This window comes from Nycticebus coucang, chromosome 21, assembly GCF_027406575.1.
Source record: "Nycticebus coucang isolate mNycCou1 chromosome 21, mNycCou1.pri, whole genome shotgun sequence".
Lineage (NCBI taxonomy): Eukaryota > Metazoa > Chordata > Mammalia > Primates > Lorisidae > Nycticebus > Nycticebus coucang.
Genome location: NC_069800.1, coordinates 40,692,415 through 40,716,898, shown reverse-complemented (window position 1 = coordinate 40,716,898; position 24,484 = coordinate 40,692,415). Strand labels below are relative to the sequence as shown.

Here is a 24,484-nt window from a genome sequence, read left to right as displayed (position 1 = left end):
AAAAACTTTAGAATTTATGGCCATCAGGTCTCTGCTATAAATATTCGTCCCTGCTGTACAGTACAGAAGCAGCCATAGACAATATGTAAATTATTGGGCATGGCTGTATTTCAATAAAACTTTATTTGTAAAAATAAATGGCAGATTGTATTTTGCCAATCCCTAGCACAAGCTGAATACCCTAAAGGAAGCAAAAAGGTCTCCAAGCACCTGTAAATATATGCCATCAAATCTAAGCACTAAAACAAATGCAGGATTTTGCTCCTAGGGGAGGTCCACATCAGAGTCTAGTTACCCTGTCCATTAGTTATAATCATAACAAACTAAGTTATCTAGTTTCTTAGGCCACTGCTCATGAAAAGTAGCTATATATGGCTTGGCACCCGTAGCACAGTGGTTATGGCGCCGGCCACATACACCCAGGCTGGTGGGTTCGAACCCGGCCCAGGCCAGCTAAAACAACGCAAGAACAACAACAACAAAAATAGCTGAGTGTTGTGGGGGGCGCCTGTAGTCCCAGCTACTTGGGAGGCTGAGGCAAGAGAATTGCTTAAGCCCAAGAGTTTGAGGTTGTTGTAAGCTGTGATGCCACAGCACTCTATGGAGGGCAACATAATAACACTCTATCTCAAAAAAAAAAAAAAAAAGAAAGAAAAAGAAAACAAAAGGAGCCATATAGAAGAGGGAGGACTGCTCAGGGCAAGCATACTATCGAAACAATGTTCTTAACCTGAGAGCAAGGGAGGAGGCAGAAAATTCCATCAAATGCAGACGTAAGAACAAATTCACTGCCCTTGGATGTACCACAATTTCAAGGCCCCTGAAAGCATCAGGAAAAAGTATGGACACTGACTCTAACTGTAGTTCTATCCAAGTTCCCATATAACTCAGGGCAAGTCAACTTTCTTCTCTGGGACACAGTTTCCCCACCTTGGGTGGGGAAAATGGGTAATCAGAAGCTTGGGTAAGAGGACTTTCCAAGCACCTTGCCAGCTTGAAACTATGCTTATCACAAAAACTCTGAATTACTCAGAAAATATTTTTTCATTCCATGAGATCTATTTCCAAAGGCAGCATATCATCTATTTTATAAGAAATTCCCCAAAAGAATACAAATTAAAACAAACTCAGGTGCTTGAATGGGTGAGTCAAGGGATCCATCCATCCAAAGCCACAGCCTGGGCACAAGGCATTCCAGGACCAGCAGTATCCTGCCCTGCAAATGCCTCCTCCCAGCAGCAGGTGGACACGTACATGTTGTCGTGAGCTGCCTTCATGGCCTTGGCAGCATAGCCCATGTTCTTGAGCACCTCGGTGTTGGTATTGGCGTTCTCTAGGGCCTCCCGCTGGAACTCAATGGTTGACAATGTGCCATCAATCTGTGCCAGCTGCTTCTCATACCTCTTCTTGCGCTTCAGTGCCTGGAGGGCCGCTGCATGGGTGAGAAAACAGGGTTTTAGAGAGCCCAGACACAGGGTGATGTCCTAGTGTTCACTTGAGGCTTCTCCTCAGTTCTAACCAGATACACTTACGTTGTTGCTACCACTGTAGTATAAAGTTAACAATCTCTTCTACACAAAGAACATTCTCAATTTACTAAGAAAACTATACAAAATTAACACCTCAAAACACAGCCAATAAACAAGGACATAAGGAAAAGATAAATACACACACACACACACACACACACACACACACACACACGGACCCAGAGCACTTTAAGGTCAACTGCCTTAGGCTCAAGTCTTAGTGACAGACTTAGGTCAACTATTTAGATTCTCTGCGAGGGTGGGGTCGAGGGTAGCTGTGAGGAGTAAAAAAGTATGTAAACATTCCCCCTAACCCCCTAAAAGGGCTTTTTTTTGGCCAGGGCTGGGTTTGAACCTGCCACCTCCAGTATATGGGGCTGGCACCCTACTCCTTGAGTCACAGGCGCTTTATTTTATGTATGTATTTATTTATTTCATTTATTATTTTTTTTTTGTAGAGACAGTCTCACTTTATGGCCCTCGGTAGAGTGCAGTGGCCTCACACAGCTCACAGCAACCTCCAACTCCAGGGCTTAAGTGATTCTCTTGCCTCAGCCTTCCAAGTAGCTGGGACTACAGGCGCCCGCCACAACGCCCGGCTATTTTTTTTTTGGTTGCAGTTTGGCCGGGGCCGGGTTTGAACCCGCCATCCTCGGTATATGGGGCCAGTGCCCTACGGACTGAGCCACAGGCGCTGCCCTATTTTATGTATTTATTTTTAAGAGATAGGTTCTCACTCTGTCACCCAGGCTGGAGGGCCGTGGCATGATGACAGTTCACTGCAGCCTCACACTTCTGGGCTCAAGTAATTCTCTGCCTCTGCCTTCTAAAGTGCCAGGATTACAGGCCTGAGCCACTGTGCCCAGCCTGATTTAATTATTTATTATAAAGCAAACTTTTTGTTGTTGTTGTTGGGGATTCATTGAGGGTACAAGAAATGCAAACTTTTTTTTCTTTTTTTTTTTAAGAGACAGTCTCACTTAAGAGTGCTGTGGCATCAAGGCTCACAGCAACCTCCAACTCCTGGGCTTAGGCGATTCTCTTGCCTCAGCCTCCTGAGTAGCTGGGACAACAGGCGCCCGCCACAACACCTGGCTATTTTTTGTTGCAGTTTGGCTGAGGCCGGGTTTGAACCCGCCGCCCTTGGTATATGAGACTGGAGCCCTACCCACTGAGCCACAGGCGCCACCCCATAAAGCAAACTTTAAAATACCATTTTATGCCAACTAAATTACAAAAATAACTATACCAAATACCAGATCAGTTTGGGTTAAAATGCTATTGCACACCAAGTTGACAACTCTCTAAATTGTTACAATGCTTCTGAAAAGTAGCACGGGAACAAACGGCAACTGCCATAATAATATTCTTACCCTCTGACCCAGTAATCTCATACTTTGCTTTATTCAAAAGCAAAAAGCCTCATGCCTGAAGATGGCTACTACAGCAGTCTCCATAAAATTTATTGTGCCAAGGGGGGCACAGTTAAGATCTGAGAACTTAAGTTATATAACATACTTACAATTCTGCTTCTTAAATTATAGTTTAATTCTCTTCCTCATTGTTCTTATTCTATAAATGAATAAGAGACCAGCCCCCCCCCCTTTCAATCACTGATCTTTGTTGTAACTGCCTCCTTTTCTGTCTTGTACCTATCTAACTCAGAACAGATGGTACAAAAGACCCCATGATTGCTACATCTTTAGTGTGGAATGTTAAGTATATATTCCCTGAAAAAAAAAAAAAAAAAGACCGCCTTAACTAATCAGATCATTGCAACTATGGATTGTTGTATAGCTTTGTATAGAAAGATGTTGAAATTCTGTTAAGCTTCCCTAAGTTTTATCTGTATCAGTAAGTGATCCCAAACTTCTACACTTTGGAACACTGACTTCCATTCTTTGGAATCTGTGCTTACAAGGTAGCCTGTCCTCAACTTTGTGCTTGAATATTGTTTTTAATCTAGATCCAGGCCCTTTTGATTATTTTAGATTAATAATAGAAAACAACAAAAACTAAAAGGACGAACTTGTCATTGACAAATCTAGAGTCTGACCATTTGGTAGGCCAATGATATCCATCATCTATCTGAGCCTCCCAGCATGTTAAGGATGTAAGAGATCATCTCCTTTTAAGGTACAATCAAGGTAAGCAATTTGACCAAGGTGTATTTGTGGCAGATCTGGGGCTAAAACCACATCTCCCTTCTCAAAACACAGACTTCCTTCCCCTTACTGCCTCAAGACCCCCTCTTTTCAGAAACACTGAAAAGTATCTCTAACACAATCTTACATGGCGTTGGGGCTCAGGACATACTACCCTAAAATATGACTGTAGGACCAAAATATGCCACCCTCAAAATATAATTCTTGGCATAGTTTGAGCTGGTGAGAAGAGCAGAGGCCCCCCATGCATTGGATTAAGGTAAATCTTGAGTTCCTTTGGAAGAATTTCCAGGCAGGTGCCTGGCTAGCCTTAAAAAGTGAAGGGGCAGAGGGCGGCGCCTGTGGCTCAAGGGGTAGGGCGCCGGTCCCATGTGCCGGAGGTGGCGGGTTCAAACCCAGCCCTGGCCAAAAAAAAAAAAAGAAAAAAAAAAAGTGAAGGGGCAGGAAGGGAATCTGAAGTCAATTTGCACTGAACTATCACCTGGAATTGCTGCAGTTCCATTTTCAACTTCACGATGTTTTTCTTGGCCAAGACCCCACTAAGTCGTCTCCAAATTCGATACATTCAGTAAACAATGGCAAGGGCGAGCCACCAGAACCGAACACCTGATTTTCATGATAAATATGGTAATGCTGTATTAGCTAGTGGAGCCACTTTCTATATTGCTGTATGGACATATGCAGTGACACAAACTGGAATAGAATGGAACCTGTCCCCTGTTGGCAGAGTCACCCCAAAGGAATGGAAAGATCAGTAATCATCCCAGCTGGTGTAATACTGAATTGTTTCAGAACCAACTCATAATTGATGCCAAGTAAAAGCACTGTGTACCCATTAAAATATGGCATTATTGAAATAAAGTACATTTGAAACCTTAAAAAAAAAAAAAAGTGAAGGGGCAGGCTTGGCGCCTGTGGCTCAATAACCTGAGCTGGCGGGTTCGAATCCAGCCCGGGCCGCCAAATGACAATGATGGCTGCAACCAAAAAATAGCCAGGCATTGTGGCAGGCACCTGTAATCCCAGCTACTTGGGAGGCAGAGGCAGGAGACTCACTTGAGCCCAGGAGTTGGAGGTTGCTGTGAGCTGTGATGCCACAGCACTCTACCCAGGGCAATAGCTTGAGGCTCTGTCTCAAAAAAAAAAAAAAAAGTGAAAGGGCAACCTGAAAATAATGAAGACTCTCCCCCCACCCCCACCCCCCAAACCAGGTGTTTTGGTTCTCTACAGGAACTAAATGATGCTATCTTAACATACATTCTTGAGTTTTCTTGAGTTTTTCAGAAATCTGGACCAGATGAAAAATATAGATAAGGAGGAAACCGAGGAACTGAACTCTGACTACCCATCTTGGTTCTAAATTTCCCCCTGAGGGCCCTCCGTAGCCATCTTAACATTCCTTTCCAGGAATACAAGAATCTCTGAATCCACAATCACCACCTCTATTCCCATACACACTTCAGGATATCCCATCTTTTGAGCCAAACCAACATATAACTTCATGTATTCATTTGTAATTCTTCCCACCTGAAATGTACCTCTGCCTTAAAAGCCCCCAGCTTGTAAGCCATCAAGGAGTTCAGGTTTTAAGTGTTAGCTTCCCTTCTCCTTATATGGCACCCGGCAAGTAAAGCCTATTTTTCCCTCACTACAACGCTTGGCTTCAGTGTCTGGCTTTACCTCCATGGTGAGTGGACCCCAGTTTGGTTCAGTAACGCTGGTTATTCTAAGAAACTGCAGACATAGAAGTAGCTCCAAAAAGCTACTTTTGTAAAAGAAATTCACATCTATAACATAAATCTAGACTTAAAAATACCTGTATCAGGAAGGTAGCTGCTCCAGAAACTTTTATTATCTGACTTTTTATCTGCACATCTGCATAACAACACAAGTTTACTCACCATACAATTCCTCCCCTCATGAGCCCATAACTTGTGCCCATAACATAGTGTTTCCATCATCCCCTAGAAGCCCTAAGCCCCTATTCCTTTCTGTAGCTCAGGATGCTATATAAATTTCAGCCGTCTGACCCTCCCTCAAGCCTCATACTTTGTGGAACTTCCCTAACTAAGTATGTAACTAAGTATGGTTTTTCTCCTGTTAATCAATGTTACATCAATTTAATTCATAGCCTGGCCGGGCTGGGAAGTATTTTTTTTTTTTTTTTGCTTTTCTACCATGAGCATCAAAGATAGGAAGGAAACTCAGGGCTCCGCACAGACTCCGACAGAAGGAATGGTTGGGCTGGGTCAGCTGTACATAACTCCCTTTGCCACAGACAAAAATGTCAGAGGGAAGATGCCCCAGGAGAGTCCTGCAAGTGCCCCTGGGCTAAACCTGCTTCTTATGACTTCCTTGGTGTTGTGCTGCTTACCTAGACACACCCTAATCACCAAGTGGTTCTTAAGCCTCCTCAGGGCAGAGGCCAGTGTCCTACAGCCAGGTCCCCTCCAGCCATCCTCAGCACCCAAGATTCATCAAGGCCTTCCAAGAACCTGCTGCCAGGTAACCAAGCAAGGGGGTAGTCCCATCCACCTCTTAATTTCACTTACTTCTCCAGCACCCATCCATAAGGCAGAGGTCCAAGATCCCATTTGAACAAGGAGACTGGGGGTCAGAAAGGCATATGAGAAGGGGAAGACTCAACTCGGGGTCTACATAACCTCCAGCCTTCCACTCTTCCCCACCACACTCAAAATGATAACAAGTGTCTCTGAGACGGTTCTCAAACACTGAGAAGACAGAACTGCCTTGCTTTTCAGTGTCCTGAGGGTAGCAGGACCTTGATAAAATGTTTCTGAAACTGATTTTCTTCCGTCAGCTAATTCTTATTTTTTAAACTAAAACTTTCCATTTGTTAATGTCTTCTATCATAGCAGGAAAACTGACGCAGACAGAAGACTCCAGGCACCAGTTGATAGAGGAAGCAGCGAGTTTATTCCAGCTGGGAGACTCGGCGGACTAGTGTCCTAAAAACCGAGCCCACCGACTTAATCTCTTGCCTTTCTTTTATACATTTTTTAGGGCTAGGGTGCACGCGAGAGTCATAAAGGATGTGAGGGACTTGACAAACGTGAAAGTCTTGGGACTCAAGGGAAGGTCAGGTTGGCCCGTGCCCTTGACACCTGGTGGGCTACCTGTCTTCAGAGGTGAGGGAAGGTGAAGGAAGTTACAAGGTTACTATCTAGGCCCAGCACATACCAAGGGAAGGATACACAGGTAACACAGACATCTGCTACAGTAGAGGTAGGAGTGTTACAGACTGTTTGGCTAATGCCTATTCAGAGTGGCCAGGACAGATCTTTAGCTCCGCTTTTACTCTCTTGCCTCACTATAAAAGAACAAAATAAAAATAAACTAAAATTATCTCCCTATTAACATCATAGATTTAGAATTGCTTTATCTTTTTCTCTAATACATTTTCAATTGGGAGTGACTCCTTGTATGCCAATTCTAAATTTCTCTGGCTGCCACCTCCACTTCTAAAAATCCCACAAGCAAAAAATTATCTGGAAGTAAATAGTAAGCAAGAGACACCTTCCCCACAGGAATTAAATAAAGCTCATATAATTCATCTTTGTAGACCAACATCCAGCACAATGACTGGCACACAGTTGGATATGTATTAAATTGAATCTCTGATTTCATCTGTTTTATAAAGTTTTCATATATTCCACGCAGGGATCTTCATGTAGGATGCATCGCTATTTATCTCTTGTGCACCTCTGATTCAGAGGAGAAATGATAACATCTTGTTAAAAGGTTGACAGGATCCTCTCCCTGCATCTCTCCTGCCCCACAAAACAGGAACTTCTAGCAAGCACCCTGCTGTAAGGTTGTCCTCTCTGAGACTGTGGAAAAGTGTCCAAAGCAAACAGCTTGGCCCTCCAGGTCTCCCCCTCCTGCCTGCAGGGTTCACACAGCCTCTTCCTAAACTATCTCAGACCACGTCTAGCAGGTGTCTAGCAGGGTCTGTTGACATATATATTTTTTTTACCCAATCTAACTTCTATATTTCTCAACTGTCTCCAAAGAGAAAGGCTACATGATTAATTTTTCCCCTTAGAATCTCCCAACATGCTTCATGAATAAAGTAACCTTGAGTATAAACATGGGGTCAGCATCTGGGCTGCAGGAATGCACATAGACATAAATATTCACAGCACCTGAACCATCTCCAGTATTTTATAAACATGTGGCACAGTGCTGTGGCACACCATCGGGCAAAGTAAAGGCTTAAGAGGAACCAGAATGCTTCACAAGGGAAATGGCACTCTTCCTAAATACCACTACTTTTTTTTTTTTTTTTTTGAGACAGAGTCTCACTCTGTTACCCTGGGTAGAGTGCTGTGGTGTCATAGCTCACAGCAACCTCAAACTCAGTAGCTAGAACTATAGGCGCCTGCCATAACGCTCAGCTAGTTTTTCTATTTTTAGTAGAGATGAGGTCTCACTTTTGCTCAGGCTGGTCTTGAACTCCTGAGCTCAGGCGATTAGTCTGCCTTGGCCTCCCAGAGTGCTAGGATTATAGGCATGAGCCACCACGCCCTTAAAGTAAAACTTCCTCCATCCCAACCTTATTTCTAACAACAAAAATTTGCTTCTGTATGCAGCCAAAGTCTAAAGCTGCAGTCCTCAACCCTAGGCCAAGAACCAGGCTACACAGCAGGTGATAAGCAGAAGGCAAGTGAAGCTTCATCTGTATTTACAGCAGCTACCCAACTCCCCATCACCCGAGCTCCATCCTATCAGATAAGCGGCATAGGAGTATGGGAACCCTACTGTAAACTGCATATGTGAGGGATCTGGGTTGCACGCTCCTTCTATGAATCTAATGCCTGATGATCTGAGGTGGAGATACAATATGCTCGAATCACCCCTCAATCCATGGGAAAATGGTCTTCCATGAAACCAGCCCCTGGTGCTAAAAAGGTTGAGAAGAGGGAACTAAAGGGCCATCCAATGTTTGTATAAATATACCCTGGCTCTTAACATCTTTTTTTTTTTGCAGTTTTTGGCCAGGGCTGGGTTTGAACCCGCCACCTCTGGCATACAGGGCCGCTGCCCTACTCCTTTGAGCCACAGGCGCTGCCCAACACCTTCTCTTTTTTTTTAATAGCTAAATGTACCATTGTTTACAAAATATTCATTACCAAATTTTACAAAATATTCTGTATGTATCGGCCACTTCTTTGTAAAATCATTTGTTCATCTGAATTGCTTCCGTCTTTTGGCTATCATGAATAATATGCTACTGTAAACATTCATGTACAACTTTCTGTGTGGATGTGTTTTTATTTCTCTTGTGTATGTACACAGGAGTGGCACTGCTAGGTCACATGGTAAAACTTTTCGAGGAAGTGCTAAACTGTTTTTATAGCAGCAATACCATTTTACATTCCCACCAGCAATGTACGTGGCTCTTAATGTCTTGCCTTAACTTCTCCAAACGTCTCATGGTTGGATTAAAAAAAACAAGCACTGGGTAAAGAGGAACTGTTCATCTAAATAAAATATTTAAGAATGAGACATCCAAAGAAATCCCTTTTCTGCCAAAGAACCCCCAGTGTCATTTATAATTTATAACACAATGGCTTTGAGAACTGAAATCTAACCCAGGCTAAGAGAAGTTTGAGAGGTTGCTTTTAGATGGGAAAAAAATAGTCCTTGGAATCTCCATATTTAATTATGCCTTTGCTGGTTCCAAGAGAGTAATTACAGCAGCAATTACAGAATCTAATAACCAGCTTTATCGGCTCTGAAAGCTGAAGCAAAAACAACTCTAACCATGTTGAAATAAACATTGGTCTCCAGACATTTGCTTCATTAGACCCTCCAAACAGCTATTAAGAGGAAAGATACAAAAGAGATACCCTAAGCAGAGATACTAGTTGAAAAGACATTCATCCAGGACTGGAAACTCTTTTTGCAAGGCGACTATTAGACTACAGGAATCATTTTCAGAGAAGGCATCAGTTCAATACAACTGGATAGGAAGTTCCTTTCTCCTACACAAACTCTATTTCTCTTTGAAAAGTTGCCAAGGAGGGCAAGTATGCTTGCCCCAGATCTGGGGATGTTCAATATGGGGCAAATAGCCAGGGCCTATTAACAGAAGCTAAGAAGTCATAACCTATTACTAGTATTGAGACATTTGGGCATGAAGGGGAATAAGGGCCCAATAATCCACTCTCACTAAACAAACAGCTACAGTCCTTTTGAAGACCGAAGAGTCCACCGTTGAGGTCACTTGTAGAGAGTACAGTGCTGGGAGGGAAGAAGAGAGCCTCTGCTTTCCCACTCTAAGCATGAATGACACAGCAAACACAAACATGCTCCAGAAGACGTTTAGACACAAATGCAACCCCAGGACTCCAGCCCAAGTGTGCATTCTGAACCCTAAGCAGCCTGGTCATACCTGGGCTACTAGCAGGCAGGTAGCTGACAACACTGAAGAAATCCTGCCATGCCTACCTCCAGCAATGACTCAGTTGCTCCCTGCTCATTGTGCCCATGAGTAAATAAATCTCAGATGTCCAGGTTATCCTCATCCAGGAGAAGCCCTCAAGCCACTATTCCATTTTCTGGACAAGGGAAGGAGAAAAGGATGTCATCTGCCCTGTGTGTATGGCAAGAAAAGATCCAAAGCCAAAATAACACAGTTAACCATCAAAGTCAAAGAAACCAGCCAGGTTGGTAATTCATGCCTGGAATCCTAGGACTCTGGGAGGATGAGGCAGTTGGACTACTTGAGGCAGGAGTTCGAGACCAGTCTGAGCAAGAGTGAGACCCCATTTCTACTAAAAATAGAAAAACTAGCTGGGCATCGTGGCAGGCTCCCGGAGTGCCAGCTACTCAGGAGGCTAAGGCAGGAGGACTGCTTGAGCCCAAGAGTTTGAGGTTGCTGTGAACTATGATGCCATGGCACTCTATCCAGGGCACCAAAGTAAGACTCTGTCTCAAGAAAAAAAGAAAGAAAGAAATCCATCCTCCTGTAGGGATGGTTATTAGTAACCATCCTTGTATCACATAGCATGAGAGATCCCACCAAACCTTGCCCAAGTTAAGAGCTACGATCTTGGTGTCAGGAGTAGATGAGGTTCAAAGGACTCTTATTAGGAGTCTAATCCCTGTCATTAGATAACTGGAAAAAAATTATACCTAGAAAAGGTGGCATAGCTTACCAGGACCCCAGAGAGAGTCAGTGAACTAGAACCCAGGGCTCCAGCCCAGGGCTCTTTCTACCACCTCAAGTCTGTTATCTCTAAATTAAGTTAGTATAAATACGTTTTATTTTATTTTATTTTTTTGAGACAGAGTTTTGCTCTTTCTCCTGGGCTAGAGTGCTATATATAGTGTTAGTCTAGCTCACAGCAACCTCAAACTCCTGGGTTCAAGTGATCCTCCTGCCTCAGCCTCCCAAGCAGCTAGGACTACAGACGTATATCACAACACCCGGCTAAATTTTCTATTTTTAGTAGAGACGGAATCTCACTTTTGCTTAGGCTGGTCTCAAACTCCTGGCCCAAGCAATCCACTCGCCTCAGCCTTCTGAAGTCCATCTTGAAGTTCTATAAATAAATCAGCAGTTTGCCCTGCCACAAGGAAAACAGTCTGCCTAATGCTCTAACATCCAATTTCCAAACTCCGCTCATTGCAAATTCCATTTAAAAGCTCATGCTAGCCTTGCTCAGTGGCTGAGATGGGTAGACTGCTTGAGCTCAGGAGCCTGCTTGAGTTGAGACCCCATCTCTACTAAAAATACAAAAATTAGCTGGGTTTGGCGGCACACACCTCTAGCCCCAGCTACTCAGGAGACTAAAGCAAACGGATCACTTGAGCCTAAGAGTTTGAGGTTGCTGTGAGCTGTGATGCCATAGCACTCTACCGAGGGCAACAAAGTAAGACTCTGTCTTAAAAAAAAAAGCTAGTACTGACACATGAAAGAACCAGGAAGTCCAGGATAGAATTATAAGAGGGACTCTGGGCGGCACCTGTGGCTCAGTGGGTAGGGCATCAGTCCCATATACCGAGGGTGGCAAGTTTGAACCCGGCCCTGGCCAAACTGCAACAAAAAATAGCCGGGCACTGTGGTAGGCACCTATAGTCCCTGCTACTTGGAAGCTGAGGCAAGAGAATCGCCTAAGCCCAGGAGTTGGAGATTGCTGTGAGCTGTGACGCCACAGAACTCTACTGAGGGTGATAAAGTGAGACTCTGTCGCTTAAAAAAAAAAAAGAGGGACTCTACCTAACAAATGCAAACACTGCATCCTATTTCTTTGTACCCTCAACCTGAAATTTAAAAAAGGAAAAAGAGGTGGCGCCTGTGGCCCAAAGGGGTAGGGTGCTGGCCCCATATGCCAGAAGTGGTGGGTTCAAACCCAGCCCCAGCCAAAAACTGACAAAAAAAAAAAAAAAAAAAAATGGAAAAAGAAAGAAAGAACAGGAAAGTTACCAACTTGCTTTCCTGAAACCCCAGTTAGAAGAAAAAGAAAAACAGAATGGAAAAGAGGTACTAATCTGTCTGGTTTGAGAGTATCTTCACCAAATGAGTGCTCTTGACAGTTCTGAAGACAAGACAGGGCTGGGCTCTCATTTCTTTTCCCTATATAAGGGTGGCTGGGACATCATGGACCTATAGGGCCCACAGAAAGTTCTCAGAAACCAAAATGCACCTTGGAAGCCCAGACAGGGACTGTTCTGTATCTATCATTGCTCAGTGTCCCCTACTCACCAGCAGGACAGAGGACCTCATCCTGCAAAAGCCTTGGAATGTTATCCCTGACTTTTCTGTATTTAATCCCACATAGCAGCATTCAGGCTAGAGGTGCAGACAGCATTTTTCAGAGCAGCCTCCTTCTCTGTGATGTATCTCCCTATTCCACTAATTTGCTCTCTAAGGCCTGGAGCTAATGCACTCCATTTAGAGATGGTAAAATAAGTACTTGTGTCTGACCAGGAAATCGTAGTCTGAAACCCTGCTGACTTCATCAGCAAATACACAGGGAGTGCAGTACTCACTGCAAGGGAAAATTCTAAAGAGAAAGAAAGGAGTCCCTTATCTGTTTAATATGGACAAAGATGAAAGAAATAAGCCCCACAATCAACAAACTAGCAGAATATCAAACTGCACCAAAATCATTTAAACAGGACATACAAAGTGTGTTCTATAAAAGGCATGATGAAACACCTCCACAGTCAAATAAGCTTAGGAATGCTCAGTCACATTTAGTTCCAATGGTCATTTAGAGAATACAGTTGTCCAACTTAACAGTTTCAGTTCCACCAAGTAACCTTAAGCAGGGCCGGACATGGTGACTAACGCATGTAATCCTAGCACTCTGTGAGGCTGAGTGGATCACCTGAGCTCACAAGTTCGAGACCAGCCCGAGCAAGAGTGAGACCCTGTCTCTAAAAAATAGCTGGGTGTTGTGGCAGGTGCCTATAGTCCTAGCTATTTGGAAGGCTGAGGCAAGAGGATGGCTTGAGCCCAAGAGTTTGAGGTTGCTGTGAGCTACCCATGGCACTCTACCCTGGGTGACGAAGTGAGACATTGTCTGGAAAAAACAAAACAACAACAACAAAAAAAAAAAACAAAAAAACAAAAAAAGTAACCTTAAGCAAATTAACCTCACTAGTCCTGATGATAATAATAATAAAGTATGAGGCTTAAAATGAGGTATGGATGTAACATGCATTAAGCGCTCAGTAAATTTTGATCACTGGTATTATTAACATCACAGAACTCATTTTGTTTTATTATTTTATTTTTTTGAGACAGAGTCTCACTTTGTCATCCTTGGTAGAGTGCTGTAGCGTCATAGCTCACAGCAACTTCAAACTCTTGGGCTCAACTGATTCTCTTGCCTCAGCCTCCCAAGCAGCTGGGACTAAAGGCACCTGCCACAACACCCAGCTATTTTTAGAGATGAGTCTCACTCTGGCTCTGGCTCTGGCTGGTCTCGAACCCATGAGCTCAGGCAATCCACCCGCCTTGGCCTCCCAAGTGCTGGGGTTGCATGCATGAGCCATGGCACCTGGCCTCAGAGCCCACCTTAATAGAAAGAGAATGCCAACACTCCAATGACCCACACACACACAAAAAAAGACAAACCCAACAACACACATACTGACATCTGTGAAACATAGCTTGAGAAATCCAATTTAAAACCTCCTGATCATCTGACCCATGCCAGCTTCCATCAATCTCTGCCCTTGGTTGATGCCTACCATTACGGGGGCACAGAGAAAAGAATATGAGGCTTGGTGCTAGAAAACTAAGTCAGATCCTAGTCCTGACACCAGATAAACGTCAGTAAGTTACTTTACATCTCTGAATGTGTTTTGTCAGGTACAAAATGGAAGTGATACCACTACCCCAAGCACAGATTAAGAAAGATAATCTATGAAAATAATTCATGTGAGCATTTTCTCCATCTTGCCTGTTTCTTTCCCTCCCTGCCTCTCTTTTCTTGCCTGTGTCCAACATCCTCCCTGGGGATCTTTGGACCTTCCTGTCCTGTTTTGTCCCATCTCCTAGCCTATTGTGTTCTTCTAAGAACAAGTATATAGCTATGGCACGGTGGAGAAAAATATAACAGTACCTAACATTTATGAAGGGCTTCCTGGCTACCAGGCACCACGACTGGATCAATGGTACTTTATCAATTGGTTCTTTAGCCAATGCTCATTGGCTCTTCCCATCAACTCTATGGGGTAGGTTTTTTTTTCTTTCATTTTTATTTTTTTTTGGCAGTTTTTTTTTGGCCGACGCTGGGTTTGAACCCGCCACCTCTGGCATATGGGGCTGGTGCCCTACCCCTTTGAGCCATAGGCGCTACCCGATGGGGTACGTATTAATGCTAATGTCTCACTTGAAACATCAGGATATTGAGTCAAAGAGTTTACCACCTATCCAAATCATACAGTTAGGTAGTGACAGGCTGGATCAAAGCTAGGCTGCCTGTTTGCAAAGGGTATGTTCTTTCTCCATGGAGGAACCACCTACCCTGCACCAAGCAGGACACTGGACCTACTTCTGCCTCAGCCTGGGGAAGTGAGAGCCTCCAGTACCTTCCCCATCCCATATTCCATAAGTCAGCAGTCTGGTATAAAGGGCAACCAGGGGGCAGCCCAGTCTGCCCAGAAACTCTCTATTAACTGGTAAACCATGAGGTTAGGCTGTGAAAACCTCTGACTAGGAAAAAAAAGTTAATAGTAATTTTAAAATTAGTTAAAAGTGTATGTGATAAAATCTAATCATTTTATCATCCCTTCTATACTTAGGTTGATGACTCTACATAGTTGAGGAGTTTGTGTGTTTTTTTTGTTTTGTTTTTTGAGTCACAGTTTTATTACATTGTCCTTGGTAGAGAGCTGTGGATCACAGTTCACAGCAACCTCTAACTCCTGGGCTTAAGAGATTTTCTTGCCTCAGCCTCCCAAGTAGCTGGAACTACAGGTGCCTGCTACAACACTTGGCTATTTTTGTTGCTGCTGTTGTTGCACTTGTCATTGTTGTTTAGCTGGCCTGGGCCGGTTTCAAACCCACCAGCCTCGGTGCACCTGGCTGGCACCATAACCACTGTGCTATGGGCACTGGGCCTTTTTCTCTGTGTTTTAAAGAATAAATGTCTTCTTCCCTCGTGTATATCCTGTTTCTTTTCTCCCTATGGAAACCACATGCTCCCTAAGAGTAGACTATAGGCTGGGCACAGTAGTTGTCACCTGTAATCCTAGCACTCTGGAAGGATAAAGGCAGGAGGATTGCTTGAGATTAAAAGTTCAAGACCAGCCTGAGCAAGAGCAAGACCCTATCTCTATAAAAAAAAAAAAAACAGAGGGCGGCGCCTGTGGCTCAGTCGGTGAGGCGCCGGCCCCATATACCGAGGGTGGCGGGTGTTCAAACCCAGCCCCGGCCAAACTGCAGCCAAAAAATGGCCGGGCGTTGTGGCGGGCGCCTGTAGTCCCAGCTACTCGGGAGGCTGAGGCAAGAGAATCGCTTAAGCCCAAGAGTTGGAGGTTGCTGTGAGCTGTGTGAGGCCACGGCACTCTACCGAGGGTGGTACAGTGAGACTCTGTCTCTACAAAAAAAAAAACAAAACAGAAATGATCAGAGGTCATAGACAAGGAGGAAACCAAACCAGGTGCCTGAATAAATAATGCTCCTGTTACTACTCCAGGAGAGACTAGTGTCTAGACAGAACCTGCAACACAGATCCTGTGATCCTGGATCTGGCTTCTAGTTCCAACTCTGTCATGACTAAATTATGTTGTTGATCAAGGCCCATCAATTTTAGGGCCTCAGATTCCTAGCAAAGATAAGGGAAGGGTGGATTTGGTTCTCAAACTATTTTTGTTGCTAGAGCAACAAAATAATTTTATGGTTGGGGGTCACCACAACATGAGGAACTGTATTAAAGGGTCATGGCATTAGGAAGGTTGAGAACCACTGGATTAGATGGTCTCTCTAGGACTCAGGGGTGACCAACCTTTTTTCCCTTTGCCTACACACTGGAAGAATAAGAGTTGTCTTAGGCCACACATTAAACATACAAACACTAACTAAAGCTCATTAGCAAAAAAAAGGTTCCTGCATACTTTTCATGATATGAGACAACACAGGTAAGCAAAAAAAGTCCTCAAAATCAGCATGCAGCTCACAGCCACTGATCGGAGACACTTGCCTAGGTCTTCCTCCAGCTCCAATATATTGAATACATTTCCAGTAACTGGGTTGAAACAAACACAAGAGGCTTTTTCTGGTGGACTCCATGTGATTCTGAAAATGTAATATCCATATACTCCCATTTCCTGAGTATTTTACATGATCAAGTTCTTCTTTTTTTTTTATTTTTATTTTTTTTATTGTTGGGGATTCATTGAGGGTACAATAAGCCATGATCAAGTTCTTCTTGCCCAATGAAATTAGCAGTTTCTCTGTTTTCACAAACTGAGTTATAGAAAGATCAGAGATTCTCTTTAGCCTCTGAACCTGGCTGCTCTAGCTGGGCAAAGAAATTAGTAGTTAGATTCAATGTCTGTCACAAATGTCACTCAGGAAGCAGAGGTAGTTGTAGTTAGAATGTGAACCCAGACACCCTCATCCTCCATCTCCTCACAAGTTCTAGCACTGCTGCCCTCCTCTCTCTCTGATACTCCTCTCTCCCGACAGCCTTAGGAGGGACAGGAAGAGTTGGCTCCCTGCCTCCACAGCCACTTTCTCCTCAGCATTCTTCCCAGGAACTTTCCCTCTTCTTCTCAATTCCTAAAGCTTGGAGCTTAAACGGTGATCCTGGATTCTTCTTTTCTCATGTACCAACAGGAGTTAATACCTGTTCATAACTTTGTATGTTGTTTTTTCATTTTGAAAATGAAGAATTAAGACTGAGGCGGGTGGATTGCCTGAGCTTACAAGTTCAAGACCAGCCTGAGCAAGAGCAAGACCTCATCTCTAAAAATAGCCGGGCATTATGGCAGGGACCTGTAGTCCCAGCTACTCAGGAGGCTGAGGCAAGTGAATTGCTTGAGCCCAAGGTTGCTGTGAGCTATGACACCATGACATTCTACCAAGGGCTACAAAGTGAGACTCTGACTAAAAAAAAAAGGGCTCGGTGCCTGTGGCTTAAGCGGCTAAGGCGCCAGCCATATACACTTGAGCTGGAGGGTTCGAATCCAGCCCGGGCACACCAAAGAACAATGATGGCTGCAACCAAAAAATAGCCAGGCATTGTGGTGGGCACCTGTAGTCCCAGCTACTTGGGAGGTAGAGACATGAGACTTGCTTGAGTCCAGGAGTTTGAGGCTGCTGTGAGCTATGATGACACAGCACTCTACCCAGGGCAACAGCTTGAGGCTATGTCTCAAAAAAAAGGAGAATTAGGGCGGCGCCTGTGGCTCAGTCGGTAAGGCGCCGGCCCCATATACCGAGGGTGGCGGGTTCAAACCCGGCCCCGGCCAAACTGCAACCAAAAAATAGCCAGGCGTTGTGGCGGGCGCCTGTAGTCCCAGCTACTCGGGAGGCTGAGGCAAGAGAATCGCTTAAGCCCAGGAGTTGGAGGTTGCTGTGAACTGTGTGAGGCCACGGCACTCTACAGAGGGCCATAAAGTGAGACTCTGTCTCTACAAAAAAAAAAAAAAAAGAATTAAGTCTTAATAGCCTATGGTAGAGATGAAGAGATTTGAGGCACAGAGAGATTAAAATTAAGTTACTTGCTAAACAATCAAAGCTTGTGAATAACCAGGATTCAAATCCACAATCATCCTCTTGCTTCTAACCAAGATAGGATGTAGGGACCAATTTTTACCCCTCACTCAAGATAAATGAAACATTTTTTGAGACAATAGACATCAGGCAAAAAAAGGACAATGATTACAAAAGCTAGGAAATAAACAAGGTGAGGCTCGGTGCCTATAGCTCAGTGGCACCAGCCACATACACCAGAGCTGGCGGGTTTGAATCCAGCCCAGGCCTGCCAAACAATGACAACTGCAACCAAAAAGTAGCCAGGCGTTGTGGCGGGCGCCTGTAGTCCCAGCTACTTGGGAAGCTGAGGCAAGAGAATGGCTTAAGCCCAAGAGTTTGAGGTTGCTGTGACCTGTGATGCCACAGCACTCTACCCAGGGCGACACAGTGAGATTCTGTCTCCAAAAAAAAACAAAGAAAAAAAAAAAGGTGAACCCTATGACCATCCCCAATTATTTATTTATTATTATTATTTTTTTAGAGACAGAGTCTCACTTTGTCACCCTTGGTAGAGTACCATGGCATCACAGCTCACAGCAACCTCCAGCTCTTGGGCTTAGATGATTCTCTTGCCTCAGCCTCCCAAGTAGCTGTGACTACAGGCACCTGCCACAATGCCTGGCTATTTTTTGGGGGGCAGTTTGGCTGGGGACTGGGTTTGAACCTGCCACCCTCAGTATATGGGGCCGGAGCCCTATTCGCTGAGCCACGGCACCGCTCCACCCCCAGTTTATTGATCTGAGAGCTTCCTAGCCAAGGTGCACAGAGGAAAAATATAGGCAGAGTCCAGCAGACTTCCTGAACTGAGAGTCTAAACTCTCAGCAGAGGTCCTCAAACTGTGGCCCGTGGGCCACATGAAGCAGCGTGATTATATTTGTTCCCATTTTGATTTTTACTTCAAAATAAGCTATGTGCACTGTGCATAGGAATTTGTTCACAGTTTTTTTTTGTTTTTTTTTTTTTTTTTTTTGGCCGGGGCTGGGCCTGAACCCGCCACCTCCGGCATATGGGACCGGCGCCCTACACGTTGAGCCACAGGCGCCGCCCTTGTTTTTTTTTTTTTTTTAACTATAGTCTGGCCCTCCAACAGTCTGAGGGACAGTGAATTGGCCCCATTTAAAAAGTTTGAGGATGTTGGGCGGCGCCTGTGGCTCATGAGTAGGGCACTGGCCCCATATGCCGAGGGTGGCGGGTTCAAACCCAGCCCCGGCCAAACTGCAACTAAAAAAAAAAAATAGCCGGGTGTTGTGGCGGGCGTCTGTAGTCCCAGCTACTCGGGAGGCTGAGGCAAGAGAATTGCGTAAGCCCAAGAGTTAGAGGTTGCTGTGAGCCGTGTGGCGCCACGGCACTCTACCCGAGGGCGGTTACAGTGAGACTCTGTCTCTACAAAAAAAAAAAAAGTTAGAGGATGCCTGGTCTAAGGAGATCAAAACATCTGAAGTTCACAAGACAGAGTACCAGAGGTGAGAGTTACAGAGAAAGAGAGCTCCAAAGAGCCACAGAGGGTCTCCTCAAATATTCACAAGAATTCTGACCAGTACATGCATGTTAAGGCCTATAAGGCCAGGGAAAGAACCACTCAAAAGGACGACAGAGAATAATACTAAGTGCTCACATGGGGCTAGGTATAGTACTTGTTCCTCAGCCAGATTGGAAAACCTCATAATTCATGGTTCTTCAAGAGGGTCTTGTCTCATTGAACCTGCCTAATGACTTAGACACAAGACCCAAAAGGATAAACTGCTATGAAGGAAACCATGCCCAAAACAAAGGTAAAAAAAATATTTATTTATAGGAATACAAAAATATCCAATATCTAAAAAGGTAAAATTTACATTTGACACCTTATCAAAAATTATCAGGCATGCAAAAAGAAATAGGTAAATAGGCTCAGCGTATATAGCTCAGTGATTAGGGCCCTGTCCACGTATACCAGGGCTGGTGGGTTCAAACCCAGCCCGGGCCGTCTAAACAATAATGACAATTGGAACAAAAAAATAGCCAGGCATTGCAGCAGGTGCCTGTAGTCCCAGCTACTTGGGAGGCTGAAGCAAGAGAATCACTTAAGCCCAAGAGTTTGAGGGTGCTGTGAGCTGTGACGCCATAGCACTCTACCATAGTGAGACTCTGTCTCTAAAGAAAAGTTATAACTAGGTTCTATATTTTTAAAAAGTTAAGGAGAAGCCAGGGACAGTGGCTCATACTTGTAATCCCAGCACTTTCAGAGGCCAAAGTGGGAGGGCCAATAGTGAGACCCCCTCATCCCTACAAAATATTGTAAAAATTAACTGGGCACAGTGATGCACACCTGTAATCCCAGTTATTTGGGAGCCTGATTCAGGGAGAATTCCTTGAGTCCAGGAGGTTGAGGCTACAGTGAGCTGTGATTGTGCCATTGCACTCAGCCTAGGCAATAAAATGAGACTCTGTCTTTAAAAAAAAAAAAAAAAAAAAAATTGGTCAGGCACAATTACTCACACCTATAATCCTAGCACTCTGGGAAACTGAGGTGAGTGGATTGCTTGAGCTCAGGAGTTCAAGACCAGCCTGAGCAAGAGTTAGACCCCTGTCTCTACTAAAGACAGAAAAATTATCCAGGCATCATGGCAGTGCCTGTAATCCCAGCTACTTGGGAGGATGAGGCAGAAGAATTGCCAGGAGTTTGAGGTTGCTGTGAGCTTTGATACCATAGCACTTTAGCCTGGTTAGCCTGGGACAAGAGAGTGAGATTCTATCTCAAAAAATAAATAAATAAATAAATAAAATAGTTAAAGAGATACATGAGATATCTGAAAGATAAGACCCGAATTGAGCTTCTAGAGATTAAAATTATTAGATGGAATTAATAGCAGAAGTAAAGATTTGTACATTTGAATGCACAGCAATAGAAAGTATCCCCAGTGAGGTTCAGCACCTGTAGCTCAAGTGGCTACATCAAAGCTGACGCACTGGAATCCAGCCCAGGCCCGCCAAACAACAATGATAACTACAACCAAAAAATAGCCGGCATTGTGGCAAGTGCCTGTAGTCCCAGCTACTTGGGAGGCTGAAGCAAGAGAATCGCTTAAGCCCAAGAGTTGGAGGTTGCTTTGAGCTGTGACGTCACGGCACTCTACCCAGGGTGATAGCTTGAGACTCTGTCTCCAAAAAAAAAAAAAACGAAAGTATCCCTAATGAAACATAGAAAAAAATAATTTTAAAAATAAACAGAGAGACTGTGTGCAGTGGCTCACATCTGTAATCCTAGCATTCTGGGATGCCAAGATGCTGGATTGCTTGAGCTCACGAGTTTGAGACCAGCCTGAGCAAGAATGAGATCCCGCCTCTACTAAAAATGAAAAACTGAGGCAAGAGGATCACTTGAACCCAAGATTTTGAAATTGCTGTGAGCTATGATGCCATAGCACTCTACTGAGGGTGACAAAATAAGACTCTGTCTCCAAACCCCCCCCCAAAAAACAAGTTTCAAAAATGAACAGAACACCAACAAATTGTGGGATAAATTAAAGCAACTTAATATATGTAGCTAAAATCCTCAAGGGGGTAGGTAGGTAAAAAAATATTACAGAATTTCCAATTTGATAAAAATTATAAACCCACAGAACCAAAGAAGCGTTGTGGTGGGTGCCTATAGTCCCAGCTACTTGGGAGGCTGAGGCAAGAGAATTGCTTAAGCCCAAGAGTTTGAGGTTGCTGTGAGCTGTGACGCCACAGTACTCTGCAAGGGTGATATAGTGAGACTCTCTCTCAAAAGTTATAACTAGGTTCTGTATTTTTAAAAAGTTAAGGAGAAGCCAGGGACAGAGAAGCCAGAAACCAATAGGTTTCTCAGCACACAAAGAAAACAACATACACCAAAGCATATCATAATAAAATTGTTCAAAAATTGTTTCTTTCAAAAAGAAAATCTTGAAGGCAACAAAAAATGCACACTACCTTCAGAGAAACAAAGATAAAAATGATAGAGATTTCTCACAGAAAATGCTAGCAGGAAGGCAGGGATGCAATATTTTTAAAGTACCAATAGAAAACAAAAAATTGTTAATCTCAAATTCTAAATCCAGTTGAGTGAAATCTTTTAAAAATAAAGGCGAAATAAAGGCTTTGTCAGACACAGAAAAGCTAAAAGAATTATTACCAGCTAACGTACACTACAAAATATTTTAAACAAAATCGTTCAGGTAAAAGGGAAATGATAATCAGGCAAAAAATACATACCTACACATAGGTATGAGGAGCACCATAAAGGATAAAGACATGAGTAAACAAACCTTTAAAATTAATTTTTCTTTTTGAGACACAGTCTCTTTTTTTTTTTTTTTTTTTTTTTTTGTAGAGACAGAGTCTCACTGTACCGCCCTCGGGTAGAGTGCCGTGGCGTCACACGGCTCACAGCAACCTCTAACTCTTGGGCTTACACGATTCTCTTGCCTCAGCCTCCCGAGCAGCTGGGACTACAGGCGCCCGCCACAACACCCGGCTATTTTGTTGTTGTTGTTGTTGCAGTTTGGCCGGGGCTGGGTTTGAACCCGCCACCCTCGGCATATGGGGCCGGCGCCCTACTCACTGAGCCACAGGCGCAGTCTCACTCTGTTAAGTGATACTCTTGCCTCAGCCTCCCAAGTAGCTTGGACCACAGGCACCAGCCACAGCACCCAGCTATTTTCTATTTTTAGTAAGGACAGGGTCTTGCTCTTGTTCGGGCTGGTTTCAAACTCCTGAGCTCCAGCAATCCACCTCCCTGGCCTCTCAGAATGCTAGGGTTACAGGTGTGAGCCACTGTACCTACCCCCTTTTTAATTAAATATTTTTAAACAAAAATAATAATAATGTAGTATGAGGTTTATAACTAACGTATGTAAAAGTAAAACATGACAACGACTGCATGTAAGCTAAGAGTATACTACTGTAAGGTATATACAGTACAATCTCCAAAGTTGACCACCTCCTTAAATTGACCTAATTTTCATAGATTGGACATATACCACATGTACTCATGGAAGACTGACCTCTATATATTGACCACCACTGTAAGCTGACCACTTCGAGTGTAACACACAGTATTAATTTAAACCTCTGTAACTTGACCAGTTGAGTCTACTCTACACCAAGAGGTAGAAGGTGGTGTGTGGGCTTTGCCCCTGAGATATATTACTTTTTCTTTAGTATAAGTTCTTTTTTCTTTCTTTCTTTTTTTTTTGAGACAGAGCCTCAAGCTGTCACCCTGGGTAGAGTGCCATGGCATCACAGCTCACACAACCTCCAACTCCTGGGCTCAAGCGATTCTCCTGCCTCTGCCTCCCAAGTAGGTGGGACTACAGGCGCCTGCCACAATGCCCGGCTATTTTTTGATTGCAGCCATCATTGTTGTTTGGCGGGCCCAGGCTGGATTCGAGCCCGCTAGCTCAGGTGTATGTGGCTGGTGCCTTGGCCGCTAAGCCAGAGGCGCCAAGCCTGTAAGTTCTTTTTTCATGGTTTTTTTTTTTTTTTTTTTTTGGAGACAGAGCCTCAAGCTGTCACTCTGGGTAGAGTGCCTTGACATCACAGCACACAACAACCCCTGGGCTCAAGCGATTCTCCTGCCTCTGCCTCTGAAGTAGCTGGGACTACAGATGCCCGCCACAAGACCTGGCTATTTTTTGGTTGCAGCCGTCATTATTGTTTGGCGGGCCTGGGCTGGATTCGAACCTGCCAGCTCAGGTGTATGCCCGTTTGAACCACAGGCACCAAGCCTCATGTTTTATTATTACCACGTGTTGGATTAGGCCTAGCATCCTAATGTTTATCATGTATCACAAAAGATTTTTTCAACGTGAAGGTCTGGTCTGAATTGAAGGTATATCCTACAATTATTGAAAAATCTCAGTTACTCGAAACATGATGGCCCAAAGGAAAGAACTCACAGATCTGACAGTGAAGGAAAAGGCTGATCCTCTACATTTCTTTTTTTTTTTTGTAGAGACAGAGTCTCACTTTATGGCCTTCGGTAGAGTGCCGTGGCCTCACACACCTCACAGCAACCTCCAACTCCTGGGCTTAAGCGATTCTCTTGCCTCAGCCTCCCGAGTAGCTGGGACTACAGGCGCCCGCCACAACGCCCGGCTATTTTTTGGTTGCAGTTTGGCCGGGGCCGGGTTTGAACCCGCCACCCTCGGTATATGGGGCCGGCGCCTTACCGACTGAGCCACAGGCGCCACCCTGATCTTCTACATTTTCTGGAAAGCAGCAGCCAAAGAAAGATGGCAGAATATTTTGGTGTTAGCGAGATTATAGTTAGTAACATCCAAAAACATAAACATGAGTACACGGAGAGATATGGTAAGGAAAGTGGAGAACTATAGCAGAAGACGAAAACTTCCTTCCATAAAGTCAATGAAGCCACATTAAGCTGGTTCAAATAATGAGGACAGTTAACTGGGCTGATCCAAGAAGCTGCTAAAAAATTCACACAGGAATTTGGGGTGACAGATTTCCAAGCATCAAGTGGCTGGCTTGAAAAATTTAAACTGCAGGGCGGCACCTATGGCTCAGTGGGCAGGGCACC

At 44.2% G+C, this 24,484-nt stretch overlaps 1 protein-coding gene and 1 pseudogene across 1 annotated transcript in view; one reads left to right on the top strand and one right to left on the bottom strand.

Annotated features, from left to right (window-relative positions):
• The window catches only part of CHMP4B (charged multivesicular body protein 4B), a 60,494-nt gene that overhangs the window by 6,616 nt on the left and 29,394 nt on the right, over window positions 1-24,484 (bottom strand). The window contains exon 2 of the mRNA XM_053573949.1: window positions 1,255-1,432. Coding sequence (XP_053429924.1) covers window positions 1,255-1,432 — 178 coding nt within the window. The remainder of the gene's footprint in view (window positions 1-1,254; window positions 1,433-24,484) is intronic.
• Window positions 4,210-4,585, top strand: LOC128573632 (cytochrome c oxidase subunit 7B, mitochondrial-like; annotated as a pseudogene).